Source organism: Lemur catta, chromosome 4 (genome assembly GCF_020740605.2).
Source record: "Lemur catta isolate mLemCat1 chromosome 4, mLemCat1.pri, whole genome shotgun sequence".
In the NCBI taxonomy this organism is placed as follows: domain Eukaryota; kingdom Metazoa; phylum Chordata; class Mammalia; order Primates; family Lemuridae; genus Lemur; species Lemur catta.
In genome coordinates, this window is record NC_059131.1 from 53614115 (window position 1) to 53639788 (window position 25674).

General features: G+C 35.8%; 1 protein-coding gene across 2 annotated transcripts; it reads right to left on the bottom strand.

The window, feature by feature from the left end:
* Window positions 1–2696: 2696 nt before the first annotated feature.
* Window positions 2697–24463, bottom strand: NFU1 (NFU1 iron-sulfur cluster scaffold). Of its 2 annotated transcripts, XM_045549769.1 has the most exons (9): window positions 24230–24463; window positions 21822–21925; window positions 16891–17026; window positions 13445–13511; window positions 11490–11604; window positions 9158–9218; window positions 4886–5060; window positions 4212–4287; window positions 2697–2865 (listed from the first exon to the last, which is right to left on the bottom strand). In XM_045549769.1, the coding sequence occupies exons 1-8, from the start codon at window positions 24292–24294 to the stop codon at window positions 4225–4227; spliced, it is 786 nt and encodes a 261-aa protein (XP_045405725.1). In that variant the 5' UTR covers window positions 24295–24463; the 3' UTR covers window positions 2697–2865; window positions 4212–4224. The 2 variants fall into 2 exon arrangements, with proteins under 2 accessions (XP_045405725.1, XP_045405726.1); XM_045549770.1 differs by lacking the exon at window positions 4212–4287 and having other exon boundaries at window positions 24230–24458.
* Between the last annotated feature and the right edge of the window lie 1211 nt (window positions 24464–25674).

The following is a 25674-nucleotide window of genomic DNA, read 5'->3' on the forward strand; positions in this document are numbered from 1 at the left end:
TCAGAAATGTACGGCACTTAGCACAGTGTTTGTCACATAGTGAATGCTCAAAGAAAGTTTGCTGTTTTTATATATTTTGCTACCATATGACCATATGTCATTCTGCACAGGACGTCATCCTTATTTTGGTTAGTGAAAAATCCTCCAACTACCTGGTTTACTCCTCACCAATAACTGTAATTTCAAATACTTATTGAAATGTCCCTTATTTATAAAGTGTTTTCAAGAATACTTCATGTAAAAATATTTTATACATTTTTGGGGGGTTTTAATTTCTATTTTTGTCTTAGTGAAACACAACTAATAGTGAATGATTATTTTCTTTCTTTGGGATCATATGGGGGAAATTAAGTATAAATACTTAAAAACTATAACCTGATTAAACTATATCTTTTAATCTTTCAATAATAGTTCAATTAATTAAAAATACTATTAATTTGTTTTCATTTTAAGGTTGACATTTTGCAGTCTGCCACAAGTGAAAAAGCAGTGAAAGCATTTACCAAGTCCGCCATGATTTACCAGTCTCTTTGCCTGTTAAAAGGCAATCAGCTTCAAGTTATAGAATGCCACTGACTGAAACAAGAAAAACATTTATCTCACATCATATAAACCCTGGAAGTGGGTGATTCCTGGGCTGGCTCAAGAGTCAACGATGTCTTCAAGGATCCAGACCCTTTCTTTCCTCCTTGCCATTCTCAGTGGACCAGCTTTTTGTAATGATTATAAGTTGACTGTCATTGCCTCACACTGATGTACCAAGCAGGAAGGAAAGAAATGGATGCGAAAAGAGCCTTCTTTCCAGCAATTAACTCTCTTTCTCTCTCAATCAGCAAAGAAAATCTTTCCAGAATTCTCCAACAACTTTCTCTTACAGCTCAGTGGCCAGGGCTGGGTCATATGGCTACCCCTGGACTAATGAAGACCATAGAGAAATGGAGTTAAAATGATTGGTTTAGACAAGTTACAACTTCTTCCCCCAGACTGAGGTGGGACCCACTGAGAGGGCCTCCCTTAACAAGTAGCGGTGTATGTTGGGTAGGCAACCAGGAATTTCTGTGGCACTGCCACTGCCTACTTCTGCATCATTTCCAGCTAAGCACTTCTACTTTCCACTCAGGCCATACTTAGCTTCTTACATTTCCCAAATGCATTTCACACTTTCAATTCTGATTATACCGTTCTTAATGCCTAGAATGTTCTTTCCCCACCTTTCTTCCTGTTCTTCCTTATGCAGAAAATCTTTCCAATACCTTGGCCTCTCACTTCTATAATTTCTCTTTTAATAATCTAATCCTTTACCCACCTCAGCCACTTATTTGGTGGCCTTATCCAAGATTTGCAATTAATTGCAACTCTTCTACAATCTCAATTTCCGATAGCTTCAACTAAAGAGCAGGTAAGGTGCCTTGCTTGCAAACCAATTCCCAATGTCTAAACTAAATTCATTTATGATAGCTAAGGAATAAATTCTCAAACCCCACTGTCTGGTTCAGTCAACCAAAGGACAAAACTAAAAACTTCAATTCCCAGCACTAACAACTGCTAGAGTTCTTTCTGTTTCCATTACTATCTTTTTTTTTTTTTTTTTGAGACAGAGTCTCACTCTGTTGCTTGGGCTAGAGTGAGTGCCGTGGCGTCAGCCTATCTCACAGCAACCTCAAACTCCTGGGCTCAAGCGATCCTCCTGCCTCAGCCTCCTGAGTAGCTGGGACTACAGGCATGAGCCACCATGCCCGGCTAATTTTTTCTATATATATTTTTAGCTGTCCAAATCATTTCTTTCTATTTTTAGTAGAGACGGGGTCTCACTCCTGCTCAGGCTGGTCTCGAACTCCTGAGCTCAAACGATCCGCCCGCCTCGGCCTCCCATAGTGCTGGGATTACAGGCGTGATCCATTACTATCTTAATCTCTGTGCTTTTGGGGACTAGAATTCCAGAGATGCAATGTATCACTGCTATTTTCTCATCTTTCCTCTCCCGGTATTTTCTGTGAATTGCTGTCTCTGAATTACTATAAAAAAATGAGAGAGAAGGCCAATATGCTCTCTTGGCTACCTGAAAAAGCAGTACCCCTAAGGTGGAAAGATAACTGTCCGAATTTCCATCATGGCACAGACTGTGGATCTTTGAGCCAAGAAAAGCCAGTAGAAGAAAGACCAAAACAGTTTCTCACCTTTTTTCAGAGATTCTGCTTCATAAGGTAAAGGCCAGGCAAACTGAGGCAGTTTTTCTCATTCTGCTCTGTCTCACAACCAATGGAAATTTTGTCTAGATTCTGGAATTGAGGTTTTGAGTTTGTAGCATTATGATTTTGAGGGCAAGGTCTTTCAGTGAGATATTATGACTACTACATTGGGGGCTAGTAGCCAGATACCATTTTTAAACCAGAATCCTTGCTTTTTACAAACAAGCTATAAACATCAATAAAAATAGTTTCAGACATCTCACAAAAAGCTAAGCCATTTCAGAATATTTTAAAAAGCATTCTCACTATTTACTTCTGTATTTAAAAAGTAAATAAAATAGATGAGGAAAAATGTATTTTAAACTGCTTTACACATATGCAAAGAAGGAACCATGAGAAATGAGGAACAAAAATAAAAATATCCCTGGAAAAAATCCACATGTACAGAAGATGATTCAGGATGTTATAAATAACTCAAATGAGGTAAAGCAAACATGCAATATTTGCTATCATTCTCAGAAGAAAGGGCATATTTTATTAATCCTCAAGTTTCTCAGCATATTAATAATAAAATCTTGCTATACATTGTCAACAAGTCCAACTTTTGTGCCCAATGAAAATCCAGATTATTTTAAGGTGAGTTTGCTTCTTTTTCATCTGATTCATCATCCATAACCTAAAACCAAAAAACAAAGAATATTTAAGAATTAAGAAAAGAATTAGATTCTGCTATTTTCCTTATTTTAATATTACTTGCTTACCTGATATACTCTAATCTATAACTATGCTTGACAATCTAATAAGAATAAATCTATCAACAGCCCCAAAGCACAAGGTTTGAATCATAACCTGGTATCCTAACAACAAAAAAGCAAATTAAATATTTGCTAATTAACTAAAGCACTGGTCTCTTTCCTTGTCTTAAAAGAGGCTTCCAGTAGCTGAGTCTCAGCTAGGCAGAGAAGACAATAAATAATTAATTACCTGGTATTCTCTAGCCATAAGACTAATGTAATTGAATTTTTGTCTTTTTTTCCCCCAAAAGCTTATTTACTTAAATATATTCTGTGGAGCTATATCAAACTGTTATTGTAAAAACATTATAAAAATGAATCCCTAAAAAGTAAACAAACAAATACCATATTAGCAACTAATTACTTTGGTCTTATTCAGATAAAAGATCATTTTAAACCTTAGAAAAATGTAAAGACTTTCAGTTAAAAAATACTAACATTGAAGAAAAAATGAAAAGGTGAGTATCTTTCCATGAGTTAATATATTACTAAGATAATAAAGACTAACTCCTCTGGAGAGGAAAAGAGTTATATAAACTCAGGAATATTTTTTATCCTCACCACACCTACTACAATTAAATGCCAATTCAAATTTGTAATCTCAAGGCCAATTCTTCACCCCACCCTGGACAAGTGAATAAAAATGTTCCTTTGTCAAAGTCACCAAAGTGTCAACTAATGTAATTTTTTAAAAAGGCATACAGAAGATAATGGAAGAAAAATAAATTTAAAAAAAAATCTAGTTCTGATCTGAGACAATCAAAGGAAAAACAATTCTTTCATAGTGTATCTTTTGGGTTGAGTAAAAATGGGTATTACTTTCAAGAAATTAATACTTTATATTCAACCTCAGCAACACCCAATCCAAAGAATTTTGTCAATCAACTATTTTAGACAGAATTATTCCTAAATTTGGAATAATATTCCCAAATGCTTATTTAATACAAGGTATGTAAAGGACATTTATAAGACACAGGGCTAGTGGTTGCAGAGGGATACAAAGGCCTAGATATGATTTCAGGCCTCTCAGGGAGCTTCCACGTAAACATAAAGCTGAAACAGACACAAAGAAAGAAGCTTTGGATGAGTCAAAGTAAAGCTTCATTCCAAATGAAGGACTGATAAGGACTTCAAAGAGGAGATGGCAGGTATTGGACCAAAAGGATGAATTTTAATACTACTCAGGGATGAGTGATTCTCAAAAGAGTTGTTAAGGGTACAGAATTACCTAAGGAGTTTTTTCAAACTTCTAATTTCCACACATTCTTCCCCTCCTTGATAATCTCTTCATAAGGCCAGGCCTCCTGGTTGAGAATCACCGCAGTAAGAGTCACTATTACTGCTGAAGAGGTGCTGTGTTATATTCCTTAGGTATGTTGGCAGAAAAAATGTTGGTATCATGCTATAAGCCTTAGAACTCTACTCAGTACTCTGTTTTACTATACAACAAAGCATGATTTCTCGATGAGCTTCTTGCTTGCATGTCTGAGAATAAGAAGTGGATAAATGTGATGTGGTAGAGCTCTTCCACTAAAGACTTTTAAGTCTCATCTATAAAAAAATAATTACATGATGTTTTGAATCTCTTTTTCATAATTTTTTATACAATCAGAGCAACAGTATGTCCTCCAAGTCTCAGTTTCCTTATATACAAAATGGGAATGGTTTACTCAATGCATTGTGTTATCAGAAACTAAATGAGGTAGTATTTGTAAAAACGCCTGGCACATAGTAGATTCTCCTAACACTATAAAGTTCTAAAATAAGGAGACCTCAAGTCAGATAAAAATTGCAACACAAAGATCTAGCCCTTGAAGAAAAAGTTAGGTCATGAACTTCTTTTCTTTTCAAATATTTATCTTAATATTAAACCTAAACTGTCATATAATAATACTGGCATACCTGTTCTACACCTTCTACCTCTGGAATATAAAACTGCAGCATGTTCTGAATTCCATTTTTCAGAGTAATGATTGAACTGGGGCAGCTGGTACAAGAACCTTGGAGTTTTAGCTGTACAATGCCATCTTCAAAGCCTTTATAGATTACATCTCCTCCATCTTCCTGCACAGTCGGCCTGTGGTCACAGAATATTTATGATATATTTTTTAAAATACAAGTTTTCATTGAAAAACTTTAATGCAGCTCAGAGCTTAAATTTTATATTGAAAAAAATTCACAAATTTGGAGCTACTTTTATAATAGAGAACAATAACTGTGGCTGAGGCTTACTTGTAATTTTAATTTTTTTAACTTTCAGATAAAATGTCAAAATTCATTCATACAAATATTTCCTTTACTTATTACATTTTCTTTTGCTTATTAACAATCTTTTTAAGCATTTAAAATTTCAAATTTTCTAATAATTATTGTGATTACCTAAGATATACTCATTCACTTCTTTTGAGCAAAGGAAGAGGAAGATTGACATGTGCTGGCTTCTTTCTATTCAGGTAAATTTTTCATTGAAATATAACATTAATATAGAAAAATACATAAAATCATGTGTGTACAATTCAATTAATTTTTATAATTGTGAACACATGTTCATGACTACCACCCAGACCAAGAAATAGAACACGAGCACCCAAGAAGTCCCCTCTGTGCTTCCTTCTAATCACTCCCCTCAAGCAAACATAACTACTACCCCTATTTCTGTCACCACTGATTAGCTTTGTTTTTGAACTTTGTAATTTATAAATATAAATTCTACTTAGAAATCATATAGAATTTCTCTTTTGTGTCTGGCTTCTTTTGTTCTTCAAGAAATTCATCTGTGTTGTTGAATGTAGTACTAGTTCATTCAATCTCATTGCTGCATAGTATTGCATTAAGTAAATATGACAAAATTTATTAATCCATTTTACTGTTGATGGACATTTGGGTTAATACCAGTTCTTGGCTTTTCCAAATAATGCAGCTATGGACATTCTTGTAAATTTCTTTGGTATACATATATATTACTACTGGGAATATACCTGAGTGCAAAATTGCTGGATCAAAAATATGAATGTGTTCAGATTTAACAGATACTACCAAATTGTTTCCCAAAGTTATATAAACTTACATTCTCAGCAGCAGTGCGTGAAAGTTCCTATTGCTCCACATCCTCACCAACAATTGGTGTTGTCAACATTAATGGTTTTAACCATTCTAGTGGATCTGTACTAATATTTCATTGCGATTTAAATTGGAATATTCATAATGACTAATGAGGTTAACCACTTTTTTCATACGTTTAGTGGCTATTTGGTTATTGTCTTTTGTGAAGTGCCTGCTCCAGTCTCTATATGATTATCTTTTTCTTACCAATTTGTAAGAGTTCTTTATATATTCTGTCATACATGCTCTGTAAATATCCTGTGCTTTGCTTTTTCACTGTAAATGTGTCTTTTGATGAAGAGATGTCTTGAAAGAGAAAGTCATAATTTTACTGTAGTCCAATTTATATGTATTTGCCCTGATTTTCTGTTTTCTTGTGTCCTATGGAAAAAAAAAAATACTTGCCTACACTGAGGTCATACAGATATTCTCCTGTTTCAAATTTCCTTTGTGATTTGTTGATCCATAGGTCTGTTTGAAGAGCATTGCTTAGTTTCCAAATATATATTTTATAGTTACCTTTTAGTAACTAATGTCTAGCTTAATCCTACGGTAGTCAGAGAACGATATTCTCAGTGATTCTGATCCTTGAAATTTGTTAAGGATCGCCTGATGATCTAGCATACAGTCTCTTTTAGTACATGCTCCAGCTATACTTGAAAAGAAGTAAAATTTTGTTGTTGCTGAGTACAGCATTTTATTTATGTCAACTTAGTCAAATTTGTTAATCATATGTTGTTATTTTATATGCTTGTTCTATTTGTCATTGAGAGGGATGTGATAGTCTCACACCATGACTGTGGATTATCTATTTCTCCTTTTAGTTTTGTCAAATACAATTGTCCTTGGTATACACAGGGGACTGGTTCCAGGACCCCTGCATATACAAAAATCCACACACACTCAAGTCCCACAGTTAACCCTGCAGAACCCACATATAAAAAAAGCTGGCCCTCCATATTCATGAGTTTTACAACCCATAAATACTGTATTTTCAATCTGTATTTGGTTGAAAAAAATCTGCATATAAATTGGCCCACACTGTTCAAACCTGTGTTGTTCAAGGGTCAATTGTATTCGTCATTTATTCTGAAGCATGTAAGTTTTAGATTAGTATATATTCCTGATAGAAAGTACCCTTTTATTACTATGAAAGATCTCTGTTTATCTCTATAAGCTTTAAGGTCATTTGGGCTGATATCTGTATAATTACATCAGGTTTCACTTATTGATTCTTTGACTGCTATAGATTGGTCCATTGGTTTACTTTCAACTTTTCTGTATCCTTATATTTAAGGTATATGTCTTTTATAAATGGTATATAGTTGGTTTTGTTTTTTGACATCCACTCTGACAATCTTATCTTTGTTAATCAACCCATGTACATTTAAATGTAACTACCAATATATTTGGGTTTATATTACCATCTTACTATTTGTTTCCTATTTTGCATTCTTTTGTGTTTTTTTATTATTATTCTATTTCTCTCCGCTATAGGCTTGTTACACAGTCTTTTAATATTTATTGTTTACCTTATAAGATGCCTACTTGGTTGCTTAGACTTTATTATAAATTAGTATTTTTACCACTATCCAAACAATGCCAAGACTTTAGAATATTTCTTTTTTTTTAACCTATCACCTTTTAAATTTTGTCAAACATTTTAATTCTAGATATATTTAAAACTCTATATTGCAAGACCTTTTTTGCCAGGCACTGTATATCTCTCATGCTTTTTCCGTATATTTCCCATTCTCTTTTCTCTCTGTGTTTCAATCTGAATATTTTTTATTGACCTATATTTCAGTACACTAATCTTCTCTTCAACCATGTTCAATCCAATGTTAACCTAAGGTAAGGAGTTATTATATTTTTTAGTTCCAGAATTACTATTTCTATTTTTGTAGTTTGAAATTCTTTATCTTGGTATCTATTTTCTATTCTAGTCACAGTTATTTTAAAGATCATATATCATAACTCTAACATCTAAGTTGCCTACAGATCTGTTTTCTTTTCCATTGGTCTAGTTTCTACATATGCCTAGCAATTTTTGACTGAATGATAGACACTGTGTATGAAACACTGAAGTGACTTGGGATTATATTACATCACAAAGGATTCATCTTATCTTCTGACAACAGCTCAATCTACTCTGGAATTAAGCTGACAATACTGGACTACAGTTTTGTGAGTGTGGTCTACCTTTGGTATGGCCTCATTTCGTGCGTATAGTTCTCTGGGAAGCCCAAACAAAAACCTGGATGTCTCTTGAGGCTCTAGCTCATTGATAGATCTAAAGTCCAATTTTTGTCCCTCACCCCAGTACCATAAGACTGCTAAAACTCTGCTCTGCTTTCCAATTTTTTTTTTTTTATTGACTTCTTAGCTTCTTCCCCTATGCAGCTAAGAAAATGCAAGTATCTTATGGGGAAAATTTCTGAGAGTTAAGCTTACTTTTCTTTTTCTCTTTTTTGATTATTTTAATTGACAAATAAAAATTGTATGCATTTATCATGTATAACATGATGTTTAGAAATACATAGTCATTGTGGAATGGCTAAATTGAGCTAATTAACATGTACGTTACCTCACATACTTATTTTATGTAGTAAGAACAATTAAAATCTACTCTCTCAGCAATTTTCAATTTTCATTAACTTGTACTTATTTTGAAACTCTACTATAATCTCACAGACAATGGAAAGTATATTGCTATAATGAGGCCAGGTACGGTGGCTCACGCCTGTAACCCTAGTACCTTGGGAGGCCAGGGTGGGAAGATTACTTGAGGCCAGGAATTCGACACCAGCCTGAGCAAGAGACAGGGTCTCTACAAGAAAATAGAAAAATTAGCCAAGCATGGTGGCATGCACCTGTAGTCCCAGCCACTCAGGAAACTGAGGCAGAAGAATTACTTGAGCCCAGGAGTGTGAGGTTGCAGTGAACTATGATGATGCCACTGCACTCTAGCCTGGGTGACAAAGCAAGACTCTGCCTTTAAAAAAAAGTATATTGCTATAATGAAAATTGCCTCTGCAGCATTTGACTTCAGGTGGAGAGAGGAGCACATACCGTATTCTAGTATCTAACAATTCCTTAATCATTGCCACAACTTCATCATCTTCTTCAGATCCTAGAAATAATTACATATAAAAAATATCAATAGTAGAAATTTTATATTTATGCAAATATTAAAACAGGATGGTTTTATATTCACGACTCAATAAAAACATAAAAGCATAGAACATGTAACTTGGTATGGTGATAGATTTTGGGGAAATGGAAGGAGAATCATACATTTGATTCTCTGAAGAAAAATCAGAAATACTGATCAACTCAGCATTTAGTGATGAAGGTAAGCATACTGAAATACCTTGATCTACTAATCGTGTTAGGGTCTGAAATTTTTAGCCAGTAAATTTGTAAACTTTCATTGTTCTCAAAGATTGAAAAGTGGCAGAGAAAAGAGACTGAATTTTGATGGCAACATTGAGACAAAAAGGCACACCTACTTTATAAGTTAAGTTACATCTTTAGTTTCTCATTTTAGTGGTTTTCAAAAAGACAACAATACTAAATATAGATGTAAGCCTTCTGGAAATTTCTGAAATGTTCTATAAATCTTCTGAGTAAAAAGTTAGTTTTTCATTTTGTTTCATTTTTATTTTGCTTTTTTTGCTATTTTTTTTTTGTAACATTATATACTTATTTTTACCAATGCTTTTCTATGAGTTTGGGTTTTTTTGAGAAATTTATTTACCTTTGGGAAAATTTAAAATGCAGAAATTTCAAATTACACTATAACAAACACTAGATTCAGGCAACCCCATAAATAACAATATTAATATCAAATTATATTAACTTTCAGTCTTTTTAGGTAAAGAAAATAAAACATAAAAAAGCTAAAATTTTCTTAGATCAGCAAACCTAAAAGTTCCATTCCCCACCATCCCTCCCATAGACAACCACTTTCATGAGTTAAGTGTATTTCTTTCTAGTACATGTTTACATTTACATGTGTAAATTTACACAAACAAGACCATACTATACACACTATTCTATACCTTGCTTTTGTCTATATAATTTATCTTAAAGGTCTTTTGATATTAGCATACACAGATGTGCCTCAATATTTAAAAGAGGTGCATATTAACTTTTGTATAGATTTATCTTTACCCAGTTTCTTGATTATTTTAGTTGTTTATAGTTTGCTGCTACTTTTAACAATCCAGTAACATATTTGCTTGTATATACATTTATCAGTGAACTTTTGTAAATATATTTATGAAATAAACTCCTAGTCGTGGAACATTTGTGTCAAAAAGCTTGTGTATTTTTAATTTTGGTAGCTGTCATCAAATTACTCTCGAAAAGGTATAATAATTTTACATATGTATCCATCAAGAACATATATAATTGTTTCATGTTAAAAATGTGCATAAATGGCACATTTATAAATGCACATACACTTCAAATTTCCCTTTTCACTTAATATGTTCTTTTATATCTTTTCATTGATAGCTCCCAATCTAGTTTATTCCTTTTATCTGCTGATATACTTAAAAAAATATTTCAATGAACATGCTTCTACATGTTGCCTTGTACACATTTGTAAGACTCTTTTAGGGCATATACCTAGAACTACAACTGTATCATCTAAAGATGATTACACAAATGTTTGTGCATATGTGTGTGTGCATACATAAACATACAGGTTTTATGGTAAAGTTTATTTAAATTGACCAATTATTAGAACCAATGAGAGTGTTAAACAAAGTTGACAGATAAATAAGATCAATATACAAAAATTAGCTGGGTGCAGTGGCACATGCCTGTAGTCTCAGCTATTCAGGAGGCTGAGCTAGGAGGATTACTTGAACCCAGAAATTTGAGGTTGCAGTGAGCTATAATCGCACCACTGCACTCTTAGCCCAGGAGACAAAGCAAGACTCTCTCTCTCTAAAAAAACAAAACAAAACAAATAAATCAAACTTGCACACATCTCTGGAAGCAGAAAGGGAAAAGGAATGGGGTTATAAGAATTTCAGCTGTATCTTTAATATTTTATTTAAAACATGCATCTGAAGCAACTTGTGGCATAAACTTAACATTTATTGTATCTGAGTGGAGAATAAATGGGTGAACATTATGTTTGGCATGCTTGAAAATTTTTATAATTAAACAATTAGTTTTGCATGGTAGATTCAATTTATATACAAGTTTTCAAAAATGAGATAACATAGTATATAAGAAGTTTTGCCCCCTCTGGAACTGGTTTCAGAGTTAAATATGTTAAATGATAAAAATCTATATTCCTATGACTTCTGAAATCAAGGTAAATAGAAAGAAAATAGAAAAGTCTAATAAAAAAGACAAATATTGATTACTCAACACAACATGTTACCTGCTTCTCCTGAAGATGTTTCCTCAGTAACTAAGGGTAAGCCAGATGCAAAGAAGTCCATGATTGTTGCATAAATATCTGGTTTCAGTAAATTCCAGTCTAATTCTTCATTTTCCTATAAGCATTTAAAGGAAAATGCCACATTTCCAGCCAAGGGCAAAAACAAATACAGAACACTTCCTTGTATCTTTCAAGAATCTTTTCCTATAGACATCCTATACAGTACTATGCAACAGCACCCATTTCTGGAGAATACAGATCAGTTCCAAATCTTAAAGGGTCTCGCTTAAATGACTTTCAGAAGATAAAATCTTAGAACATCCCTCATTCATTCATTCATTCACTCATCAAACTTTTATTAAGTGTGCTATATGTATCATACTCTGTATAGGGGATAATGATTAAAATGATTAAAATATATTTTTCATGATGTAAAGAGAGTTAAAATATTAAATGGACTTTCTGTCTTTAAAGAGGACAAATAAAGAGATTCTCATTCTCTTAAAAGAAAATAAGATATAACTGCTTGATCAAATACACAGGACATCCCACAACTATTCAAAAAATTCAACTTACACATATTACTTAAAGAGTATTAAAGAAATTCAGTGATGCAACTATAGAACCATGGCTACTCTGCTGGAGGAATTATGAACTGTCAACAAGACTGGTATCCTTAAGAATGATTCTATAACTATTTCACCTGTATACCGGACCAACTAGTTATTTCCATAAATAAAAAGGTAGGATTATTAAACACTTAAGTAGTACTAACACCTAAAAAGAAAAAGGTAACATGTTTTGTTTTTAGTTTTTCAAAAGGAAGTTCTTTAGGAGGAAAAACTACTAAATGCAGTCTATTTAGACTCTCATGGTGCTGTTAGCTAGAGACTTTGCTTAAATATCATTAAAAATTGAGTCAACATGGATAAAAGGGCCTATTTTTGTCACGAGTTAAGAACCAATTTAGAGACAATACACAAAAAGTAAGATAAATTGGCACTGCTACAGATATAAGAGTAAAACTAGTGATATATCTTAGTAATTGGGAAAGAAAACTAGTTCTATGCAATATTTTAATAAATTATTTGGAAGACGGATCAGAATGCCACTTCAATCTTTAGTAAATGGTAGGCTCTACTAAGTAGTAATACAAAGAAGAAAAATATTCTGAATTTGTCTGAATGAGAAAAAAGATAGCATATAAGCTGCAAATACACATATACATTTAGGAAAAAAAACACAAATGACACATAAAAAAACCTATGAATTATCAATTACAAATCAGAAAGGGAACAGGCAATTGCTGAAGATGTCAAGTAAATATGATAGTCTATAATGAGAAAGGTTATTGAAAGAAAACAAATCAAATTCACTATTCTATTAAATATCAAATATTAAATCTGTTATGGAAGTATTATTGCAGAATGGTGGAATTTGTACATATATATGTAATTTGTTTTATATGTATGTGTGTGTGTATATATGTCTCAACAGAATGAATGAATATATCTCCTTTCAAAGTGAGCATATATATCATGGCATCTGACATATATCTATGTAATTTGTTTATAATATTTATTTGCTTCCCTTTTTACTCTATCAATTTAAGATAAGAATTAGTAAAACTAATACTCAGAAGCCCAAATTATAGTCCTGCCATGGTTAAGTCTTGCTATAGGCTAGATTTATAATCTTGGACACTGCATTTAACCCTCTGAAGCTCTAGTTTTTCTCTTTTAAAAAAATCAGAGACCTGGACTATAGTTAATTTTAACTAGAAAATTATATTAAATAATTAACTTGAAAAATGTGAGAAGTAAACTTCATTTGAGATTTTTAATTATATATAAAAAACATAAAATATATTAAGTATGTAAATTCTGGAGAAGGGCATCAGACTCAGAAAAAACTAGAAGTACTTCAATTCTTATTTTATATAATCCTATGTTTACCTTAGTGACAGTAATAAAATCTGGTCCAAAGAAGACACTTTTTACTCCTTCAATCCTAAATAACTGCCTGTGAATAAAGAAAAAATAAGAGACAATAAAACAATGGAAAAGTTTAAACATATATAAAAGTAAAGAGAAAAGTAGAATCTCCATATACCCATCACCAGCTTCAACAATTATCAACTCATGGCCAATTTTATTTTCTTACCCAATGATCCAGCAATCCCATGCCTAGATATTTGCCCAAGAGAAATGAAAATATATGCTCCACAAAGACTTGCACATGAATCTTTATAGCAGCTTTACTTGTATCAGTAATAGCCACAAAAAAAATCTAGACATATCCACCAACTGGTGAATGAATAAACAGACTGTGGTATATGCATACAATCAGTTACTCATTCATTCAACAGATATTTGACACCTACTGAGTGCCAAGCACTGTACTTAGCACTGGGTATACAATGATGGCCAAGATAGACTGGTCTCTGTCCTAAGGAAGCTTACATTCTAGCTTACAACAAAAAATTCCCTCCTAACACAGAAAGAAAATAAGATTAGTTTTGACTGAAGATAAATTTTGTGAATCCAGGAGACACACTATTTTCAAAAGACTAATTTGAAAAAGGCTTTTGCCAACTGAACATCTATCAGACATAATCTCTAACAAATCTATAACTGACTTCATTAAGGCTTTTTAACCTTTACACTTTTTAAACATAAATTTGTGAACTCATTCTTGATACAAACATTTCAAACAATACACATAGTTTAAATGCCCTTCAACTACCCCTCCCGAATCCTCAGTTATCAGTTTGGTGTGCATTCTTTCAGATCACTTTGTCAATGCATTTATTCTGTGTTTTCTGTTTTTATATACATAATATATTGTACTCATTGTTCTACAATTTGCTTACTTCACCTAATGGTCTTAGATGTCTTTCTATGACAGTAAATATGGGTATTTCTCATCTTTTTTAATACCTGCAGACTATAGATGGGCAAAGTTTATCTAACTTTTCCTATTGATGAATATTTAGGTTGTTTCCAACTTAAAAACAAGACTACAATGAACATCCCTGCACATACCTTGTATACATCTGTTGGTGTTCTTTCTCTAAGGTAGGATTTTTCAAACCCATAAGTGAGTTATGAAATCAATTATGTAGTGACTAGGATTTTATCTAATAAAATAGAACAGAATAACAAAGAGAGATGGAGAAAGGAAATTTAAAGACATTATCCATTGTAAGGGTGAAAATTATCCCATTAAACATTTGCTATACATACACACACACACACACACACACACACACACAGAGGTATGTGTGTACTGGGTCATAATGTGAAACATTTCTTACTGTGGCTTGTATTAAAAAAGTGTGAAAAACACATGCTCTAAGGTATGTTCTGAGAAGTGACATGTTTAAGTCAAAGGAAATGTATATATTAATTAGGAATTTTAAAAACTATTCCTGAGCTTAGCAAATCTCTACCTCCCCTAAATGAGACATGGCTGTATGTACATAAATAGTTACCTACACTTTATTTCCAAGTATCTTTGGAAATCAGTTTCAGACTTAGGTTACCAAAACTTTCAGTTGATGCTGACCAACTCTAATATTCCTTATTATAAATAATTTCTTTAGCTATCAGTTAAAAAGAAGTTCCTTCCAACAATTTTATCATTTGTGCTTTATCATCCTTTTTTTTTTTTTTTTTTTTAAAGACAGGGTTTTGCTCTGTTGCCCACGCTAGAGTGCAGTGGTGCACTCACAGCTCACTACAACCTCCAACTCCTGGGCACTAGCAATCCTCCTGGCTCGGCCTCCCGAGGAGCAAGGTACACACCACCATGCCTGGCTAATTTTTAAAAATATTTTTGTAGAGACAGGGTCTCACTGAATTGCCAAGGCTGGCCTTAAACTCCTAGGCTTAAGAGATCCTCCCACCTTGGCCTCCCAAAGTGCCAGGATTACAAGATTGAGCCACCATGCCTGGCTGTGCTTTATCATCTCTGACACACAGTGGTCCCCCTTTATCTTTGGGGATATACATTTCAAGACCCCCAGTGGATCCCTGAAACCACAGATAGTACTAAACCCTATATATGCTATGCTTTTTCCTATACATACATACCTATAATAAAGTTTAACTTATAAATTAGGCACAGCAAGAGATTAACAACAGTAACTAATAATAAAATAGAGCAATTATAACAATATGCCAGCATCACTACTCTTGTATTTTGGGCCATTATTAAGTAAAAGAAAGATTACTTGAACACAAGCACTGTAATTTTGTAACATCTGGTAACTGAGAAGTATGCAGCAAGAATATGCTGGACAAAGGGAGAATTTACATCCTGGGCGGGACAGGATGGGACAGAGTGAGATTTCATCACACTACTCAGAATGGTGTGCAATTTAAAACTTAAGAGTTTATTTCTGGAATTTTCCATTTAATATCTTTGGACCCCAGTTGATGTTGGCTAATTGAAACTGCAGAAAGTAAAACCAAAGATAAAGGGGGACTTCTGTATCTTTAAACATGTATTCATTTGGTGAATTTAAAAACTGTTTCCACTGACTAGTTTCTAAAAATCATGCTATACTATAATCATTTATAGTTCTGAGTGGAATATTTTAGGAATTACTCCATCTTGAAACATCTAGAAATTCAATTATCCTTATGAATAAAATGAGCAAGTTTTCATCGTTCTAAAATATCAGATTTTTAAAGATTTGGAATGGAAATTTACCATGAATAATAATGTTTTTTTTTCCTTAAGTAAAAATATAAATTTTTATTTATTCATGTTACAGATCTCTCGAATACATCACTCTTTAGGAGAAAGGTTTTCTAATATCAACTCTTATTTTTCTTTACCTCTCACCAGAAAAAAAAAATAATTCTCTATACCCAAAAAAAAAAAAAAACATAGGCCAGGCTTGGTGGCTCACCCCTGTAATCCCAGCACTTTGGGAGGCCGAGGAAGATTGCTTGAGGCCAGAAGTTCAAAACCAGCCTGAGCAAGAGCGAGACCTATCTCTACAAAAAATATAAAAATTAGACAGGTGTGGTGGATGAAGCAGAAGGATCACTGGACCCCAGGAGTTCAAGGTGGCAGTGAGCTATGATGAGGCCACTACACTCCAGCCTGGGTGACAAAGTGAGACCTTGTCTCCCCCCAGCAACAACAACAACAACAAATATATATATATATATATATATATATATGTATGGTACACATATAAATGCAAAATATATATATATATATATATATATATGGTACACATATAAATGCAAAATATATATATATATATATATATATATATATATATATATATGGTACACATATAAATGCAATAGCTACGTAAGGCTGACTTAACCCCAAGTCAGTTATTTATGTTTCTTGGCAAAAGCAAATGAAAACAGTAATATACCTAGCCAGAGGGGATCGAAATGCTGTAGCTGCGGTGGGAAAATCCATGGTCCTTGTCTCAAGAACTGGTTTTCCTGGTATAAACTTTAAACTGTTGGGATTTGGAGTATCTTGTGTTTGAATAAACATGTATCTCACTAAAAAAGAAAAAGAAGAATGTTATTCTAGAAAAAAATAAAGTATTTTTCTAGAATGTTATTCTAGAAAAAAATAACAAGACTATGGACTGACTATGAAGTGCTCATCTTCAGAGAACCAGAAGAAGTGAGAAAAATTGGAAAAAAACAAGGCTTTATTGTCCATAGTGATACAATAAGAATTTATAAAGATGAGAAAGAAATATATATTTAGGATAACTACATAGAATTTTATAATAATACTTTGATTATTTAGTTACTCAAAAAATTCCAGCAATATCCTACACTTAAGTAGGAAGGTACATCATAATTCAGGAGTCACATATATACTCTATTTAGTGACTTGGTACCAGTGGCTATCATAATCATAATCATAGATCCTTTATCACTATGATATTAATACAGTAAAATGTTACATTCCCTTCTTTCCAAAGTGCCACCATTATTTTAAAGATAATAAAGTTAGCAATTTATAATAATAGTAATAACAAACATTTATTGTTTGCTTATTACATGCCAGATATGGGGTCAAGTGCTTTAAATGTATTAATACTTATACCTTTAACAACCCTATAAAGAAGGTACTACTATCCCCACTTTACAAATGAAAAAACTAAGGCAGAGAGATATTAAATAACTTGCCCAATGGTATATAGTTAGTAACATTATAAAATCACATAAGTGGGAATCTATGCAAATTACTTTCTGGAATATTTAAAAGATATCTTCACAGGCTCTTTTCTTATAGGTTTCTTCTAGGACCATGATGAGACTGAGAATGAATTCATTATAGCAATAAAGAGAAAACAGAATCTTTAATTTGCTACCTTGCTATAATGACAACTTGCAGGACAAAAGGATAGCATTGGGATTTTGACAATTGTAAAACTATTAAATACACCTTGATTGATCTGAGAGCTATAGTGATTTTAAAAGAAAAAAAAAGAAAAGGTGGGGAATTTCTCTAAGATGGAAGAAATCCTCCATCTTAAAGCAGTATATTTAAATAGGTTGACAGTAGTATATATTAACAATAATAACTAAAATATACTGAGTATATATCATGTGCTGAGCCTGGTGCTAAGCACATTACACATGTAAAGTACATCATTTAATCCTTACATCCTCCCAAGGAGGCAATGTTTTTATCTTATTTTTTAACAAGGAAACTAAAGGTTACTCAGCTACTAAGTGATAGAGCCAGGATTCCAATCTGGACAATTTTCTAGTGCTGACCCTCTTAGCCACTATGCATACTGCCAATGCTTATCTATTAGTGCTAAGCCTAACAGGAAAACACATTTAAGATCAGTCTTCCCATTCTGTCATAATCTTCATGCCACATATTTTAGGAGAGATAATAAAATATCAAAAAGCAACAGTTTTAAATTTGAAAGAGATTAAATTTGGCAAAACATATGGTTGGTATGAAAGTGTTTTTCTTAACCATTAGGGAGAAGGTTCTAATTTGACAGCTGAGAGTCGCTTTTGTACCTCACCAAGCAGTTCCAGCTAGCTGATATTAAACCATTTCCTGGATAAAGTAGCAATTGAAACTAAACTCTCATTCATTTTGCTTAAGTTACTGTCCTAATTAGCCATCAGGTGGTGACCAGGCAAATCCTAAAAAAGAGAAAAATAAAAAATAATCTTGGCCAGGCACAGTGGCTCATGCCTGTAATCCTAGCACTCTGGGAGGCTGAGGCAAGAGGATCACTCGAGGTCAGGAGTTTGAGACCAGCCTGAGCAAGAGCAAGACCCCGTCTCTACTAAAAACAGAAAGAAATTATCTGGACAACTAAAAATATATATAGAAAAAATTAGCCGGGCATGGTGGTGCATGCCTGTAGTCCCAGCTACTCGGGAGGCTGAGGCAGAAGGATTGCCTGAGCTCGGGAGTTTGAGGTTGCTGTGAGCTAGGCTGACACCACGGCACTCTAACCTGGGCAACAGAGCGAGACTCTGTCTCAAAAAATAAAAAAATAAATGAAAATAAATAAATAACTTTGATGTCCAGGCATGACATTTAAAATATTTATATCTCCGCCAAGACATACCTCTGAAAATCTCTGTTATAAAGGAACAATTTTTCAAATGAAACATTAAAGAAAGGGCTGCCACCACTGTCTGTAAATAAAAGCAGCAAGCTTCTTCTAGCCCTGGTTCTGAACCAATCATTTGTTGCAGTCTGTCTTTCTTTCTTTCTTTTCTTTTCCTTTTTGTTTTTTTCTTTTTTTCTTTTTTTGAGACAGGATCTCACTCTGTCACCAAGGCTAGAGCACAGTGGTGTCATCATAGCTCACTGCAACCTCAAACTCCTAGGCTCAAGCGATTCTCCTGCCTCAGCCTCCCAAGTAGCTAGGACTACAAGTATGCACAACCACACTCAGCTAATTTTTCTATTTTTTTGTGGAGATGAGGTCTCACTCTTGCTCAAGCTGGTCTCAAACTCTCCTGACCTTAAGCGATCCTCCCATCTTGGCCTCCCAGAGTGCTAGGATTACAGGCATGAGCCACGGCGCCTGGCCCAGCATTTCTTTCTTTTTTTTTTTTTTTTTTTGGAGACAGAGTCTCGCTCTGTTGTCCGGGCTAGAGTGAGTGCCGTGGCGTCAGCCTAGCTCACAGCAACCTCAAACTCCTGGGCTCAAGTAATCCTCCTGCCTCAGCCTCCCGAGTACCTGGGACTACAGGCATGCACCACCATGCCTGGCTAATTTTTTCTACATATTTTTAGCTGTCCAGATAATTTCTTTCTATTTTTAGTAGAGACGGGGTCTTGCTCTTGCTCAGGCTGGTCTCAAACTCCTGACCTCGAGTGATCCTCCCACCTCAGCATTTCTTAATAATTTATTGGTAACCAATATCTCTGCATACACATTAAACATTCTGCCAATACTTGAAGAATTAAATTTGGCTTTATTTTATTCAATCCACATAAGTAAATCTAGACCTGCAGAAAGAAAAACGTTTTAGAAATATTTAAAGGTAAAACCTATAAATGCTTAAAAAAAAGTCACTTAAAAGCATATAATCTGTACATACTGTCTGATCATAGAAATTATGAAAATATATGACATCACTACCGTACAATGTTTCTCTTTTGACAATAAAAAAAGCTATTTCAAAAGACATATTTGAATAGGTAAATATTTAACAAGATCATTCCAATTATAACCTAAATTGGGTTTAATTGGGTAATTCAAAGTGTCATGAGAGTTACAAAAGGATAGAGAGACTGATATAAAATATTTTTTCCTATTATGCTTGGTACTAATAGGTACCAAAATAGGCAGGCATAAGATCCTCCAAAATATAGATCAGTGCTGCTTAAAGTCAGTATCAATGACAAAATCAGTGGGTTTCCAATTTGAAAAGCCTAGATGACAACATAATTCAGTTCTACAAAATTTAAAAGTCCAATTAAAGTGGTCTGATCTGTTGAGTTACTCAATATTTACATGTTTATGTCTAAACTATTCTGTGATTCAAGGAGACGGGCAAGCTGGCAGGAAAGTACTCCTCGCCCAAGTTTACAGAAGGCATAAAGTCTCTGCCCTTATGTCTTTAGCCAGAGTCAGCCACCTTCCAGAGTATGACCACAGGAAGGTGTTTAAGGTGGTGATAGAAAGGGGGATAGGCTGAATCCATGCACTTACAGCTCCATAACCACATATAGGTATGCATTTATATTCACACATATATGTGCATGCATACACACACCTAAGCTTCTATAACCACATTACAATGGTCACATTTCAACACCTTTTTTTTTGAGACAGGGTCTTGCTTTGTTGCCCAGGCTGGGGTGGAACAGCAGGATCATAGCTCACGGTAGTCTAAAACTCCTGGGCTCAAGTGATCCTCCCACCTCAGCTTCCAGAATAGCTGGGACTATTGGCATATGCCCCTAAACCCAGCACCTTTCAAATTATTTTCAAATCCCATCTTCAGCCAGGCACGGTGGCTCATGCCTGTAATCCTAGCACTCTGGGAGGCTGAGGTGTGAGGAGCACTCGAGGTCAGGAGTTTAAGACCAGCCTGAGCAAGAGTGAGACCCCGTCTCTACTAAAAATAGAAAGAAATTAGCTGTGCAACTAAAAATATATAGAAAAAATTAGCCAGGCATGGTGGCGCATGCCTGTAGTCCCAGCTACTCAGGAGGCTGAGGCCGAAGGATTGCTTAGGCCCAGGAGTTTGAGGTTGCTGTGAGCTAGGTTGACACCACAGCACTCTAGCCAGGGCAAAAGAGTGAGACTCTGTCTCCAAAAAAAAAAAAAAAATCCCATCGTCATAACTATTTCCAATATTAAAGGAACTCAAAGTATATAATATCAACAAGATTGTAACAAAACCACAGTAATTAATTTTGACAAAAAAAGAAAAAGTATATTCAAAATCCTATGTTTTAAGGTCTGGAAGAAAGCCAGAGATATACTGATTTTAGGGATATTCTTACCAACATAAGAAACGCAATAACTTAAAATACATATGATTCTTTGAACCACAAACCCATTTATAACTTCATTTTACAATATTTTCACTTCAGAAATCATTTATTGAGCAACTCTTATGTTCCGGGGGATTATTATATTATATAAAATACTGAGTTTCATAGATCTAACGGACAATGTCCTTGCAAATAACTAAAATGCGGTATTACAATAGAAAAAAACTCTCTATATTCTTTTTATAGGGTTCTAAGTAGAAAATTCCCATCTTTTATGATCCCACAAAATCCTAGCACAGTTCCATTAGTTTCTGAACACCATTTGCTCTAAAAGAGGTAAAATTTTACCTGTGTTACATAGGGCTGCAGGTAGTAGGAAAAGTGGTCTCTGTACAAATTGATGCAGAGGATATTTCTTAATGGTGTATGGATTCTTCATCACAAGACAGAGTCTACATTTTAAAACAAATAATCAATTACATTTTAAGAGATCTAATCTTTTAAAACAAGTTTCTATTTCTCATGTATAAAGACATATGTAAAACTCAAACACAACCAGCAATAAAAAATAATTACAGAGCTGACTTTTCATTTTCCGTCTACAACATTATTTCAACTTACTTAGACAAGCAATTTCTACAAACAATTCAACAGGTAAAGCTCAAATGGAAATTCATAGCCTTGATAATTGTATGTACCCAAGATACTATAACATTCAGGCATAAGAAACAAAATTGCATTTACATTAGTCATTTATAACCTGGAGTCCCAGACTCTTAGCTATACATGAATGAGAACTATAGGCTTTTATTTCTTCTTTAGAAAAAAATTTAAAACTAGGTAATAGAGTCACATGGTTTGACACTGATAAGGAAATAAGTGTGTAACGGTGAAAAGTCTCCCTCCTTTTCTGCACCCCACCACTATGTTTCCCTCTGTAGATATAATCTACATCACCTGTTTTGAAAAGTATTTCATGGTGGGGGTGGGTGCAAAAAAAAAAGTATTTTAATACTTCAAAAAATCTAATAGACAGTGTACTGTTGTCCCCCAACCTGCTAAAGCAGTCAACCGTCTTTACATGCTTTCTGATTGGAAATCTATTAACCTAGTGTTGTAACTTTATTTCACTCTTTTTGTTTAGTGGAGGAGGAGATAGGGTCTTCCTCTGTTGTCTGGGCTAGAGTGCAGTGGTGTGATCATAGCTCACTGCAACCTCAAACTCCTGGGTTCGAGTGATCCTACTGCCTCAGCTCCCAAGTACCTGGGACTACAGGTGTGCACCACCATGCCCTGATAATTTTTCTACATTTTTGAGGAGACAAGGCTTTACTATGTTGCTTAGGCTGGTCTCAAACTTCTGGCCTCAAGTGATCCTCCCGCCTTGGCCTCCCAAAGTGAGGTGTTGGTGGCCATATGCTGTTGGTGCCCATGGTCATATAGACCAGTGACTCTCAAATTATGATCCCTGGTCTCCTGGGGTCTTCTGTGGGGGGTGGTGGTCCATGAGGTCAACACTATTTTCATAATACTACTAAGAGTTTTTTACAGTATTCACTTTGTGGACACTTACACTGATAGGAAAGCAACTATTTGGTGAAACCTCTGAGGTCTTAACCTTAATCAACTAAGTAGCACCAAACTGCACCAGAAGTCATATTCTTTATCCCACATACTTGTAATTCAACAAAAAGGCCAGCTTCACGTAAGAATGTCCATGATGGACTAATAATTATTAATTTTATTAAAATGTGTCCCTATCCTATTAATAGTATGCAAATAAAGCACTTCTGCTGGATACCAAAGTACTCACAGCATTTACACAATTGTTTGAACTGCAAGTTGAGCTACCTGCTTTTTTCACAGAACTTTTTTTTTTTTGAGACAGAGTCTGGCTCTGTCCCCTGGCTACAATGCAGTGGTGTCATCATAGCTCACTCACTGCAACCTCAAACTCCTGGGGCCATCCATCCTCCTGCCTCAGGCCTCCTGAGTAGCTGAGACTACAGGCAGGTGCTACCAAGGAAAACATCTGCTCAAACATATAAGGGGGAGACAGGACATGACTAACAAAAAAATCCTTCTGCAAGCTTAATATTTTTAGGAAATGCGTTTAAACTTAAGCAGCACCATTAACCCTAAAACTTCTAATACTCAAGAGGTCAAACTCTTTGTAGGCCTTTTTCTCCAGAAGCAAAATCAGGGTACGACACCTACAGAAATCCTCTGCCAAAGTTGACAAATGTCTTTGAAAGGCAAAACTCAAAGGCGGGCTCAGGGAAAGGGGGAAAGCAAGGGAACGGTGTGGGCTTAAGCGGTGGTGTTGAAGATGGGGAGGAACCCTAGGGGCCAGATTGTCCTAGGAGTTCCAACACTTAGAAGCTATGGGACCTTGGCCACATCACGTCCCCTTTCTGGGCCTCACTGGGAAAATGAAGTAATGAGATAAGGTATTTTCTTCCTTTCTTTGTGATATTCTGATTTTGTGTTTAAAAGAGGGAATGGACGTGGTCGAAAGGCTGCGGGTGGGAGGGAACCACACGATTCAAATCCATCTCCTCCGATCTGTCTCTACAGCCAGACTCCGTGAGCCAGTCTCCTGACAGCTAAACCCTCAACTGCGGTGACGGGGGCAGACCCAACGGCTCCATCAGATGCTTTACCTCCCCCCTCTAGAGAGAGTCTGCGAGGCGGCGACCGCTCCGCTGGCTAAACCCAGCGGCACCCCTATCGGAAGCTCCAGGCCCGTCACCTACCCCCTGCGCAGCCCAGCGGCCGCAGCAACCGCTCCGTAGCCCCGCCAGGCCGCCGCCGCCGCCATGTTAGTCCGAGGTGCGCAGGCGCGTCCTCGGGGGCACTAGGGAAGCCCTGCGCAGGCGCAGGCTGGCTGGGAGCTGAGCGGGCAATGGGACGAGTGCACGCTAACGATTACGGGCCGGGCTGCTGCGGATGAGCGCCGCGGGCTTTGCAACCATTGCCTACCCTCTGCGTCAGCCTGAACAGGGGAGGCGGGGCAGGGAGACTGTGCTATGTTTGCGCAGGCGCCCTCGTTAAGGCATGCTGCACCCCGAACGCATGCGCGGACCTGTACTTCGCTTTTTTTTTTTTTTTTATGCTGGTTGGGTGCTTCGCGAGCGGGGTCCAGCGGTTAGAATGTTGTTACCCACCCCTAAATCTGCCCCGTGGGACCTTGTTCGCCCCCTTGGCTCAGCTCAGTGACTTCCCCCAGAGACTCCCAGAAGCATCCCCTCTGAAGGGTTCTCGCCTTTCTCCTGCCCTTCTCCCACGTGGCTGATGTGGCTCTGTGTCTAATCCCTTCCTATAGGCTGTGCTTGTGGGCTCCCCGTCGCTTGGTCATCTTGGACCAACCCGCTCTGCTGCCCTTCCATGGATAAACCTGAGTATTGACTAATTTCCAGAGCAAACTACAAAAGCCCATTAACTACTCTTCCAGAACCTTCCTGGGGTATTCTCTAGGACAGTTTTCTCTAGGACAGCGTTTGTTGGAGTGTGGACTGGGGACAAGAAGAGCGTGGGATCACGTTAGATATGCAAATTTCCAGGCCCACCTTCGACTTAGAATCTCTATAGGTGGGTACTAGTCATCTGTTTTAACAAGCCTTCCTGGTGATTCTGATTGGCAGGCTAAAATTTGAGAACCACTGCTATGGAAGATAGACACAGAGTACTGGTTTCTACAATGGAAACAGCACACCTGTTGTACAACAGGTTGAGGCCACACCCAAGATAACCCAGATAGTTTTTGTGGCCCAGAGACACGTCTAAGAAGGTGGGTGGGGTTTCAGGCCTGCAGCTGGCCTGGGGCTGGACACAGCGGGCTGTGCCTCCCGAATGCGGTTTGCTTCCCAAGGCAGAGCTTTTGCTTTCCAACCACTGTCTCTTCACCCACCGCTTCTAGATCTCAAGGTAGTCCAAGGCTCCCCTTCCCCGTTGCTCTCTTCTTGACCCTGAACCAAGAATAACATGTGGCTCTTTCACCCTGGAACAGGCCCTGATTAGGGAGCGATCTTTTTGCTCTGTCTTCAACTTCTCCCTCTTATGGATTCCTTCTCATAAGAAGAATCCTGCCTTGCCCCAAATCCTCTTCCACCCTCTCGTCCCTTCAGAGCCAGGTGGTTTAAAAGAGTTGTCTACAGGCTAAGTCTCTAGTTTTTCACTTCCCACTGCTCAAACCACCGAA